Source organism: Nicotiana attenuata, unplaced genomic scaffold (genome assembly GCF_001879085.1).
Source record: "Nicotiana attenuata strain UT unplaced genomic scaffold, NIATTr2, whole genome shotgun sequence".
Classification (NCBI taxonomy): Eukaryota; Viridiplantae; Streptophyta; class Magnoliopsida; order Solanales; family Solanaceae; genus Nicotiana; species Nicotiana attenuata.
The window spans coordinates 1,497,962-1,511,605 of NW_017670264.1; the positions used below are offsets into that span (position 1 = coordinate 1,497,962).

The 13,644-nt window shown below is 39.2% G+C and overlaps 1 protein-coding gene across 1 annotated transcript; it reads left to right on the plus strand.

Annotated features, from left to right (window-relative positions):
• The first annotated feature begins 2,921 nt into the window (after positions 1-2,921).
• LOC109236929 (putative receptor-like protein kinase At1g80870) lies at positions 2,922-5,324 on the plus strand. Its single transcript, XM_019403169.1, has one exon. It carries the CDS (start codon positions 3,030-3,032, stop codon positions 5,157-5,159), a length of 2,130 nt encoding a protein of 709 aa, XP_019258714.1. The 5' UTR covers positions 2,922-3,029; the 3' UTR covers positions 5,160-5,324.
• The last annotated feature ends 8,320 nt before the right edge of the window (positions 5,325-13,644 follow it).

Genomic DNA, 13,644 nt, shown 5'->3' on the forward strand with positions numbered 1-13,644 from the left:
AAAATACAAAATTTGTTACTTGTAAGACTACTATGATACAGTTAGAAATAACAATAAGGTTCGTTTGGTTCACGGGATGAGGTTGATATCCTGGTATAAAAATTAGGACTAATTTTATTTCATGTTTTGTTATAGGAATTTACTAATCGTGGGATAAATATTGTACTAAAAAGTTAGGATTAATTAATCCATATAGAAAGTGTGATAGCTATTAACTAATCCTATGGGATATCCCAGCCCATGAAATATTCTGAGATATTCCACCATTGTACCAAACGGCCCTTAATGGTTATTACGAGTTATGAAATAGTTTCATCTTTGTGGAAATGACACCACGTAATATGCCCAGTTTATAATGTATTTATAAATTAGTCAATTTCGCTCGAACTTCAGGACACGACGTCCTAGAGTTTAAATCGCAAAGTTCAAACTTCAGGACATCGTGTCCTAAAGTTCAAAAATTATGTCCAGAAGTTCGAATCTTATATCCTGAATTTTAAATTAGTAGTTCAGAAATTCAGGACACTTAGTCCCAAATTTCAAATTAGCAACTAAAAAATTCAGGACACTAAGTCTTAAATTTCCAAATTCAAGATACTTAGTCCTGAAGTTTGGGTGAATTAACTAATCTTTAAATACATTATAAATTGTAAATATATTTTAAATAACGGACTTAAAAGTGGCTATTGGTACACTTCACCCTTTCATCTTTCACTTCAGTACATTTATATCCTATGTGGTTGTGCAACTATGACTAACTAATGAGAATAAATGAAAACACTCATATAGAACTAGTTCCACTGCACTTTTGGAATTTCAAACTTTGATAGTGTGGGTGCCATAACTACTGTACAACACCCAGGACAAAGAAAATTTTATGTTTAAAAGGTAATAGTATATACAAGAAAGAACCTTTTATATCATGTGTAAATATTTATTTAATAAATTCGTCTACAAAGGAAATGAAAGTTGAAATAAGATCACTTTGTATGCTTGTAAATCTTGAAAAGGTGCTTTGCTACATTATAATTCTTGTCTCAATCTGCTTAAGTCGTATTTTGCTTTCTTAAGAGGGAAAGCAACTTGTAGTGACTAGATTTAAACAATAAACAAGAGAGGAGTTTCTATCTTTTTCAAAAGTTAGATTTATAGGTTACTTCAAAAGGCTCTACCTTTAAAGCCTCAACTTTTGTCATTACGATTCTTTTACAAATATTTGAAAGTAATACTATGGACTATTCCCATTTGGTGTGATTTTTAGAGTAAGGATTCGCAACTAGAATATAGTATGGTTAATGGACTATAATTCCCGTGAAAATAGCACAGACTAACCAGTTTTCGGACTGGTAATTGAAAAATAGTTAGCATTTGCAAAGTCATTGAAAAATAACTACTATTTTGCTGCAACACGAAAAGTTACAGCATAATATATTGGAGATTGGTGCACCTGTGTATGAACTTTCAGCATATTATGCATATTATGCTGGAACTCCAACATACGGAAAGTTCCAGCATAATATACTGGAGAATGGAGCACCTGTGTATGAACTTCCAGCATAATTATGCTGGAACTCCAGTATTTATGCTGGAATATTTTTCGGATTTTGAATATTGTTTTCGTTCAGATTTATCTTTACATAAAAGTCGCTAAATTTCGATTACTTTTAAAACTGTGTCTATTTTTCAGTTACCAATTGTAAATCTGGCTAATTTTGAATTTCATCCATAATTCCCTTGAAAGGGGATTACTCAATGGCATTGGAATTTTGAGATAGATTATCCTTCATCTTTCGAGTTTACTAGCTCTTACATTAACTACGGATCCGCGACGAGCTCAACCAAAAAAGCATGCAGGGGGTTTGGAACCTGCAGCCTCTCATCCGGTGAATCACTTGTTCAACCAACTCGGTCATCCTTACAGGTTATAGCATTTATCTTATTAACCTCTATTTCTAGAAGAAATACTTTTTTTTTCTCCTTAATAACAAGGTAAATTCGAGAACCTGCAAAATTATCATATCCTTTCTTTCCTTGAAGTCAGTTCACAAATCGCATAGGGTATGTAAATTAGGCAAGTTTGGTGCGACGAGCTCTGACTGAGAATGTTGTTGGTGAGGAAAATCGATCCCAAATCTCTAATGTGAGAAACTACTCACCCAACCAAATCAATCAACCCTTGTCTACGATATAATAATTTTATTTACTACTTACTGAATAGCCCCTTTGGAGGAATCATTTTATAACTCTCCCTAGAATCAAGATGGTAGGTAGGCCATATTTCTCTGCAACCAAAATTAAACAAATCACAAAAGTCCAAAACCTGCACTCAGCACTGTACTCCAACACCACATTCACTTTTCCCCTCAGATACTGCAAATTCTTCTTCCTTAGTCAAAAGCATTTCTGGCCTTTTGGGTCCCCCCACTCCACATTATCTCAGTATTTTCCTAATTCCCCCTATATTTCTTTAATCATTATCATCTCTCCAACTTCAACTCAAATCTACATCATTAAAAAAGTACTGCTACTTACAGAACTACACAACAAAAATTCAAGACTCTTTATTATTATTATTCTACTAGCAGTAAAAGTACTAGTATTCCATTAGATCCATTAAAAACATTGTACTAATCCTCAAATGATTATCCAACTGTAAAGCAAGATCCACCACTCCCCCTTGAAAAAAAGACAGTCTGGTGCACTAAGATCCGGTTGTGTGCGGGATTCGAAAAAGTATCGGATCACAAAGGTCTATTCGAAAAAGTACCGGACCACAAAGGTCTATTGTACGCGACATTGCCCTGTAATTTTGCAAGTGGTTATTTTCGCAGCTTAAACCCGTGACCTTCTGGTAACATGACAGATACTTTAGCAGTTAGCTCAAAAAAAAGATTAAATACAAATATAATAAGAAAAAAAAAAGAACTTAACAAAAACCAATTGAACCTAGCAAAGTCCTCAACTTTCTCCTCCATTTTCCTGAAACTTCTCTGCCTCAAGTGAGTTAGAACCTTAAACTATAGAATACAATGACTTCAAGACAGCCACTTCCTTCAAATCCAAGACATATGTCAAGCATAATTTTCCTCATTATTACAACCTTAGCTTCACTTATAATTCTCTTTGCCATTCTTTATTTTCTTTACTATCTTTGGTATTCTTTAGTACACCGTTCTCGTACTAACCCTTTTGATTCTAATACACCTCTTGTTAAGCTCCACAGGTTCAGTTACAAAGAGCTAAAATCAGCTACTGAAGGTTTTAGTGATTCCACTTCAATTGGAAAAGGTGGATCCGGAACTGTATTTAGAGGAATTCTTGAAGATGGGAAATTAGTAGCAGTTAAGTTACTGGATTCTGGTTCATTCCAAAGTGAAAGGGAATTTCAGAATGAGCTTCAGATTCTTGGTGGGATAAAATCTCCTCTTATAGTTTCACTTCTTGGTTATTGTGTAGAGAAAAGTAAAAGACTTGTTGTATATGAATATATGCCTAATAGAAGTTTACAAGAATCCCTTTTTTCTGAGTCAAATTTGTGTATGAATTGGAGTAGAAGATTTGATGTCATTCTTGATGTTGCTAAAGCATTAGCATTTTTACATATTGATTGTGACCCACCAGTAATTCATGGGGATGTGAAGCCTAGCAATGTGTTGCTTGATTCAGAGTATAGAGCTAAGCTTTCTGATTTTGGGTTGTCAAGATTGAAACTTGAGGAAGAATTTGGTGTTGATTTGTTCAGTCAAGAATTGGGCAAGAGTCAAGAATTGTGGAAAAGTCAAGAACTTTCTGGGAATTTAGGGACATTAACTACAGGAACTGAGACTCCAACACCTATTGGGACACCTATGGAAAGTCAAGATGAGGTAGATTTTGCTATGGCTTTACAAGCTTCTTCTTCTTCTAAAGGTAGTAAAAGTTTTCAAAATATTAGAGCTTTTGGCTTGAATTCTGTGACTCATAATTTAAGTTTCTTTAATGAAAATGATGCCACATCTAGGAATGTTAAAGGGAAGGAAGTTTCAGTTATTGAAAATGGTGTAGCTAGTTATGAAGAGGAGCTTAGTAGTTTTGACCGTAGTAAAAAGTTGGACTTGGGTGCTGCTTTAAGTGGAGATGATAAAGCAAGAAATGTCAAACAATGGGGCAAAGATTGGTGGTGGAGACAAGATGGTAGTGGTGAATTATGTAGCAAAGATTATGTGATGGAATGGATTGGAAGCCAAATTTGCCCATCAACTAATCCTGAGTGGGACTTAGAAAAAAAGTGCTCTCCTCAGAAAACCAATTTGGATATTTCAGCACCTCTGAGTAAATTTGAGGAAGTGCAAGAAACAATATTGCAAGAACAAGAGTCAGAGATTCCCAAGAAAGAGCCCGAGAAGGAGATAAATGAGAAAACGCGTAATAAGAAGCCGAGGAAGATGAAAGAGTGGTGGAAAGAAGAGCACTTAGATGAACTAAACAAGAAAAGTAAGAAAGCCAAGAGGCTAGAACATTACTGTAAAAAGCGGTTCAAGATTCCACATTTTGATATTGGTAAACGCTTTCGATTCAAGAGAAAGAGAAATTTCAGAATGCAGGACCAAAATGCAGATGATCCAGATGCAGAATTCAGTTTCAGGAAAGGTTGGAGGAGAAAGAATTCGCGATCAGTTGGTAGTGATATGTGGAGCGGTGATCTATTCAGTCGAGAGTTGAGTAGCACGACGAGTATGAGAGGTACATTGTGCTATGTTGCACCAGAATATGGAGGGTGTGGATACTTAATGGAAAAAGCTGATATATACAGCTTTGGAGTTCTTATCCTTGTAATAGTCTCCGGTCGGAGGCCTTTACATGTTCTAAATTCACCAATGAAACTTGAGAAAGCAAATTTGATAAGCTGGTGTAAGCAATTAGCTAATTCTGGAAATGTGTTAGAACTTGTTGATGAGAGACTAAGAGATGACTACAACAAAGAGCAGGCAAGTCTTTGCATTAACTTAGCACTTGCTTGCTTACAGAAAATGCCCGAATTGCGGCCTGACATTAGTGACATTGTTAAGATTTTGAAAGGAGAGATGGAGTTACCATCTCTCCCTTTCGAATTCTCTCCCTCCCCGCCTTCGAGAAATTTCAGTAGATCAAGGAGACGACAGAAGAGTTATGCAGAATAGGTTTCCTTTTTGAAAATTACTTGTTCATGTTGAGAAAAGTTCTCAAGTGTGTATGTTTAGAATCTGAATCAGTTGTTTTTTTATGTAAATAAGGTGATTGTTTTTAACTGTCTTACTGTTGATTAATAACTGCAGGCCAATACTAACAATGGCATATTTTTAGTCCTTCAAAAGAAATCTCCTATTTGTCCTTAGCAACATAGTGGTAACATATAGACCTTCCTAACTTCTTTATCTATAGATGGTTTTCATGATATTTTGTAGACGTGGAAGCAACCACTAATGCTAGAATCAGGGTAGGCTGTCTACATCACACACCTTAGGGTGCGGCCCTTCCTCGAGCCCTTTGTGAGTGTAGGATGTCTTGTGCACCGGCTGCCTTTTTTGGGAACTGCATTTTGATACTTGTAGCAGCTTAAATTTTCAATTTCCTCTACAGGAAGACAAGACTCCTCATTTTGTTCTATTTCTTAAGAAGAAAAACAAAAGGTCTTTTAGTGGAGGAGAGGGAGTTGTATACGGAGGGAAAACAGGAGATATTGTTAGTTTCTACTTTGACTTGGTTTAAAAACCAAAATGCTTCTCCCTTTATTATGATGTTATAGTTTGGTCAACTTCATAAAAATCTCACCAATATAGGCAGTTTTTCACTTCATAACAACTTCAAGTTGTATATGGAGGGAAAACAGATAGGAAGAAGACATTATTAGCTTCTATTTTGACCTAATTTAAATATTTTCTCCCTTCTTCATAATGATAGTTTGGTCCACTTCATAAAAACCTCAGCTATTTGGTAAACTATAATTCAGTTTTGCTTGGACCAGACAGGACCACTATTCTTTTTCCCATCTAGTGGCTGGTACCCGATTTGTGGCTCGACGGATTTGCATTTCGAACTTACCATCCTACCACAGAGGCGGATGTAGCCTAGAGTTTAAAGGTTCATCTAAACTCATAATTTTCGATATAGAGTATAGATATATATGTAAAAAATTATTAAAATTTTACCAAATATCAAATTTGAACCTTTTAACTGTATAATGAGTTTGGTACAAGTTTGATCTTTGAACTCGTTCAATTTAAAATCTGGATCCGTCTCAGTACCACCACAATCTTACGTAGTTATCAGACGGACCATAATTCAATTCTTTCTCTCGGGCTACTGCGCAATAACTTCTAAAAGAATTCGATTACCTAACTTCTTATAATTTAAAAATATATACAATAACTTTTTTCCTTTCTTTTTTTTTTTTCAAAAAAGATATTATTCGCAAGGAGAGTGAACTGGGGAAAGACTATAGCTTCGTAAAATGGTTATACATAATCGCAATCCTTAGCGCATTATTAATTGCAAAAAATATTGTTGATTAGTTAAATATTTTAGACCATCCGTAGGGTGATGTTACGCTTACCAGAGCAATATTCGCTAGATATATTTTTATTATTGACAGTGAAATTTCAATGTTGACTTTACATGTGTTATCTTCTTATCTTCCAGAAGAGAATGTCAATGGCTCCTAATTATATTGTGCACTGGCATTAAATAAACAATTGTTAGATATTTTCTAACAAAAATCTGATTAATTAGTTAGTTAAAATCTTTTCAGCAGATTTGTTTTTGTGATATTGGTACGCACATTGGAGTTCCCTTGTGTAATCCAAACTATGGAATTAGCAAAAAGTTGGTAGATTGTCTTTTCAAATATGGTAAAAGGATTCCTTAAGATTCTGTGATCCTTATTAGCAGGACTTTTGCGATATACTAAATAATCTATACTTTTTTAACTCCTTTTCATCTCCAACATGTTATTTGATTATTTGCCTAATTATAATACTTTATCCTTTCCTGATGTATTTCTTTTAATCTAATATCATAATATTGGATATCGACGCAGTGTGGATATTCAACTTAGGCACCCAACAATTAAGTTATTTACGAGCTGGGAACTTAGCTAGGTTAGAGAAAATGTATTACTCCCTCAATTCAAATTTATCTGACATAATTTGAATTAACATAAAATTTAAAAAAAGAAATAAAAAATTTTGAATTGTTATCTGAAACGAGTCGTAGCATCTGCGTGGCCATTTTTTTAAAAACTTGTAGCCTTATATATACTGTATACGATGGAAATCGGGGAATCCGATTCCGTTCTTTGATGGAGAAAGTGATACCACGTCGGAAGGCTAGGATGTCGAGCTCGGGGTCGAAGCTCCTTTCCAATGTCGAGGCCGATATCATTTGCCGAGGTCGGAAAAAGGCATGCTCCGAGATGATACCGCTATGATTCAGTAACGGAAAGAGCGACATACCCCGCAACGGCCCGAGGATCACGACGTAAATTTCAGAATGGATTGGTCTTCGGCAGTTAGACAGCTGTCAAATATGATTTCCTACTGTAATTAGAAGTGTACCTTATTTAGGACTCCCCTATTATATAAAGGGGGGTCTTATTCATTTGTAGACCATTGTTCACTGATAAGAAAATATACTTATATTATTCTCTTGCTATTTTACCTACTGTTCTTCAGAATTGTTTTATCATTTATTCCAATAATCATACCTCGAGACCGTCACAGGTCGGGGTCGAGACTTAGCATACACACAGATTTGATCTACGTTACTCTTTAATTTGTCTATTTAGTCCCTTGTTTATCAATTGGTGTTGAATTAAACCACATATCCTTAAAACTACAATACAAGTTTAATTGTTACTCGAATTTTAGGGTAAACAGTTTGGTGCCAACCGTGGGGCTAAGGATAATAGTGATTGTTTCAGTGCTGACTCTGATAACACACGTTATTTTCACACCTGTTCTTGTCAAGTATTTTTGCTCTCAGGTTAAAGCATGTCAAACTCACAAAACGCACTCGTACATGGTGATGAGGGTCTTGGATCTCACAGAGAAAACAACAATGTAATTGCTCCAGGAGACGGGGTGCCACCGGCTAATCTCGGGGGAGTACCGTGCGTCTACCTAGTCGATATCAGTTCGCACGTTGCTTTGAATGTGGATTTAGGCGCTGACCCCGAATGGAGTGTGCGCAGGGAAAGCCGATCTGGTGGCCAAGGAACACAGGGCGTAGGAGACGGGGGAGTTAGTCTCCAAGTAATATTCGAGATGTTGCAGGCTCAGCAGGCCGCTATTGCTCAGCTTCAAAGTCAACATAGAACTCTGAGTGTGGTCGAGCCGGAAATCACTCGCCGTATCGAGCCAGTGCCAGAAAGGTCGAATGATAACGGATCAGGGACTGATCCTACAATTATGAAACTGCTCGAGGAGCTCACCAAAAGAATTGAGTCGGGGGAGAAGAAAATCGAAGATAATGATAAAAAAGTGGAAACATACAACTCCCGAGTTGATCAGATACCAGGGGCACCCTCGATCTTGAAGGGTTTGGATTCAAAAAAGTTCGTGCAAAAGCCTTTTCCTCAGAGCGCGGCTCCGAAGCCCATTCCTAAGAAGTTTCGTATGCAGGATATACCTAAATACAACGGGACCACCGATCCTAATGAACACATCACTTCGTACATATGTGGAATTAAAGGAGATGACTTAGATGATGATGAGATTGAGTCCGTTTTGCTGAAAAAAGTTGGGGAAACTTTGTCAAAGGGAGCAATGATTTGGTATCACAACCTGACACCAAATTCTATCGACTCATTTGCCATGTTAGCAGATTCTTTCGTGAAGGCACACGCCGGGGCTATAAAGGTTGCAACCAGAAAATCAGACGTTTTTAAGATAAGACAAAGGGAAAACGAAATGCTAAGGGAGTTCGTATCCCGATTTCAAATGGAACGCATGGAGTTGCCACCGGTCATAGATGATTGGGCTATTCAAGCTTTCACCCAAGGGTTGAACGAGCGGAGTTCGATAGCATCACGACAGTTGAAACAAAATTTGGTCAAGTATCCAGCTGTAACGTGGGCAGATGTGCACAATCGATATCAATCGAAGATTAGGGTCGAGGTCGACCAATTAGGAGCCCCTTCCGGTTCAGTACATCCAAACAGGTTGGTAGTTAAAACCCCGAGGGACATCGACAGGGAACCAAGGTCGAACAGGGAACGATATCAACCATATACCGCAGATCGAAGGAACAATGGCTCGGGACGCAATCCCTCCCGGAATGATCGAAGAAAAGATCGACAAAATTCTCGGGGACTTATGAGCAAAAGTGGTTTTGATAAGCATGTCGATCCCATAGAGGCACCTCGGTTATTGAAATATAACTTTAGCGTCGATGCATCAGGCATTGTATCGGTAATCGGAAGGATCAAAGATACTAGATGGCCCAGACCCATACAAACCGATCCTTCCCAAAGAAACCCAATTTTGATGTGCAAGTATCATGGCACGCATGGTCACAAGACCGAGGATTGTTGTAACAGCCCATCCCGCTAGTGATATTGTCCGCTTTGGGCCTAGGCCTTCACGGGTTTAAAACGCGTCACTAGGGTTTAAGTCTTGTTAACTTATATACCCAGCATCGGCAAAACACAAGAGGCATGCTGGCTATATAAATTAACAAGCCTTAAATCCTAGTGACGCGTTTTAAACCCGTGAAGGCCTAGGCACAAAGCGGACAATATCACTAGTGGGTTGGGCTGTTACGAATGGTATCAGAGCCACTCTAGTGTCAGTCATGCCGATGGTGGGTCAGAGTTCAACTGAGTTTAGGCAAATCCCGCTTAGGCGGGGCAAACCTCAATGCTGAGTCTAGGCAAATCCCACGCAGTGGGGCAAATCTCAGCGGGGACGCAGAGTCCATAAGAGGGGGTGTATGTAACACCTCACACTTTAGACAGAATCCCACATCGGCGAAACACAAGAGGGATGCTGGGTATATAAGTTAACAAGCCTTAAACCCTAGTGACGCATTTTAAACCCGTGAAGGACTAGGACCAAAGCGAACAATATCACTAGCGGGATGGGTTGTTACAATTACAGGCAATTAAGGGAAGAGGTAGCTCATCTATTCAACGAGGGCCACCTTCGGGAGTTCCTTAGCGATCGAGCCAATAATCATTTCAGAGACAGAGACGCCAACAGGAAAAATGAACAGGAGGAACCACAACATGTCATTCATATGATCGTCGGCGGGGTCGATATTCCACAAGGGCCCATGTTCAAATGTACTAAGGTATCAATTACTAGGGAGAAGCGGACCCGGGATTATGTGCCCGAGGGATCCTTATCATTCAACGACGAAGAAGTACAAGGCATTTCTCAACCACACAACGATGCTCTGGTAATTTCTATCTTATTAAATAAAGTTCAAGTTAAGCGTCCTTTAGTGGATCCAGGTAGCTCGGCGAATATCATCCGATCGAGGGTCGTGGAGCAACTCGGCCTAAAAGATCAAATTGTGCCCCCAGCTCGAGTCTTAAATGACTTCAACATGTGTGAAACGACTAAAGGGGAAATTACTCTACCGGTGAACGTGGCCGGAACCATTCAAGATACCAAGTTCCACGTAATCGAGGGCAACATGAGATACAATGCCCAACTCGAAAGGCCCTGGATTCATAATATGAGGGCAGTCCCTTCGACTCTCCACCAAATGATGAAATTCCCGACGTTGGAGGGTATAAAAGCAGTGTACGGAAGCAGCATGCTGCAAAGGAAATGTTTGCGGTCAATGAGGTAGTACCAGTATCGACGGAATGGTCGGGCATCAAAGGTAAACAAGAAACCAAATAACAATCACAGCCGCCAGCCTCGACCAGATCAGGTTAGCAGAAGATAGAAGAAGAAGGGGAGGATTTTCTAACCCCTTGAACCTTTATTGTTCCCGAAGACTCCGATGCCACCAAATTAACGGTCGAAGAGCTCGAACAGGTTATATTGATTGAGTGCCTGCCCGAGCGAAAGGTATACCTGGGAACGGGGTTAACCCCCGAACTCAGGAAAAGGCTTATTCAATTTCTTATTAATAACATGGATTGTTTTGCTTGGTCCCATTTAGACATGACAGGGATCCCACGGGAGATAACAACACATCGGCTAAGCCTTGACCCCGGTTCAAACCGGTGAAACAAAAGAGAAGGCCCTAGTCTGAGGTAAAACACGCATTCATAAAGGACGGGGTAACTAAACTTCTCAAAATAGGGTCCATTCGGGAGGTGAAATACCCCGAATGGTTAGCCAATGTAGTCGTAGTCCCTAAAAAGGGAACAAACTTAGAATGTGTGTAGATTACAAGGATTTGAACAAGTCATGCCCTAAAGATTCTTTTCCACTGCCTAACATCGATCGCATGATCGATGCCACGGCTGGCCATGAGATCCTTACCTTTCTCGACGCCTATTCTGGGTACAATCAAATTCAGATGAACCCGGAAGACCAGGAAAAGACCTCGTTTATCACCAAGTATGGGACATATTTCAGTAATATAGCGCTTCTAAAAAGTTAAAAACCATACTTCCAATGTCACCCCTGATAAATGGGTATTTTACCAACTTATCTCGTCTTTAAATTTAGATTTTTGCTATGTTTGGTTGATAAAATCGTGTGTTTAATGTCATTTACTTCTATTTACAGGTTGTATGTGATTTAGAAGTGATGGTGAAGAAACCAAGTGAAAACGAGTCAAAAAGCAGCTAAAATAGACAATGGAAATGTAACAACCCGGCCGGTCGTTTCATGAGTTACAGCCCCGTTTTCTCCATTTCTGCTTCTTTATGTGTTGTTCAGCTGTATTTCATCATATCGTGTTGGTTGTTCTGTGTTCGGAGTGGTCTTGGAGGAAAATGAGACACTTAGTCTCTAATTTAGGAGCTTTAGTTGGAAAAAGTCAATCGGATGTTGACTTAGGTGTAGAAGGTCTCGGATGTGAATTCTGATGGTTCGGATAGCTTCGTTAGGTGATTTTGGACTTAGGAGCGTGTTCGGAATGTAATTTGGAGGTCCGTGGTAGAATTAGGCTTGAATTGGTGAAATTGGAAATTTGGAGTTTTCCGGTCGGCAGTGGAAATCTTGATATCGGGGCTGTAATGGAATTTCGAAATTGGAGTAGGTCCGTTGTGTCATTTGTGACGTGTGTGCAAAATTTCAGGTCATTCAGATGAGGTTTGATAGGTTTTTGCATCGTTTGCGGAATTCGGAAGTTTGGGAATCCTTAGGCTTGAATCCGAGGGTGATTTAGTGTTTTGATGTTGTTTTGAGTGTTCCAAAGGTTGGAATAAGTTTGAATGGAGATATGTGACATGTTCGTATGTTTGGTTGAGGTCCCAAGGGCCTCGGGTTGATTTCGGGAGGTTGACGGATCAAGGATGGGATTTGAAGAAGTGCTGAAGAATTCCTTCAGCTGTCATACCCGCACCTGCGGCTTGGGAACCGCAGGTGCGAGATCCGCAGAAGCGCTAGAGCAACCGCAGATGCGGTTATGGCAAAGGAAGCCAGTATCCGCAGATGCGAGAGGAGGAGCGCACCTGTGTGACAGCAGGTGCGAGTATTAGGCCGCAGATGCGGCTATGCCCGGATAAGTGAAAATCGCAGATGCAGTTGGTTTGAACGCTGAAGCGGTCCTGCAGGCGCGGGTAATGGACCGCATATGCGGAAATCGCCGGGCAGAAAGTATAAAAGGCCGTCTTTGGGATTTCTGCTTTTTCTTCACCATTTTTGGACGAGTTGGAGCTTGGGGCTGTGATTTCAAGAGGAAATCAAGTGTTTTCAGTGAGGTAAGCTACTTGGGCCTTGTATCTTGTGTTTATGGCGATTATTCCATTGTTTAATCATGATATTAGTGGGAAAATTAGGGAAGAAATTGGGAGATTAGGGCTTGAAATTGGAGAGTTTAAATTGGGGATTGGAGGGGCCATTTAAGGTTCAATTTTGATGATTTTGGTATGTATGGACTCGGGAGTGAAAGGAGTTTCTAGTTTTGCGATTTTTGTTGGATTTCGAGACGTGGGCCCGGGGGTCGGGTTTGGCCAATTTTGGGAATTTTGATTTAATTTGATAATTTTCGCGTGGGCTTTGTTCCTTTAGTATGTATTGATGATACTTTCTGATTTTGGATAGATTCGAGGCGATTTGAGGCCGAGTCGAGCAGCAAGGGCATCGCGGAGTAGATTTTCGTCTGGTTTGAGGTAAGTAACGATTGTAAATCTAGACCTGAGGGTATGAAGCCCCGGAATTTCGTACTATTTTGATAAGTGAGGTGACGCACATGCTAGGTGACGGGCGTGTGGGCGTGCACCAGGAGGGATTGTGACTTGGTCCGTCCCGTGGCAACTGTAAAGTTGCATATTTTGATAAACTCTATATGATATCTATATGTTTTAGAAATGATTCTGTTAAATTGGGCTGTATGCCATGTTTGGGGCTTTGTGCTGTACTGTTTGGACCATCATGGGTATTTTACTACTATCCTCACACTGTTTTGATTCGAAAGCATATCCTCAGTCTTGATTTTTTTACTTGTTTATTGTTTGATTCAGTTTCATTACTCTATTTTTAAATATATGAAAGTTGTTTG

Bases quoted from the DNA above. Each gene is read 5' to 3' on its own strand.
- LOC109236929 (XM_019403169.1), top strand. From the start codon at position 3,030: ATGACTTCAAGACAGCCACTTCCTTCAAATCCAAGACATATGTCAAGC.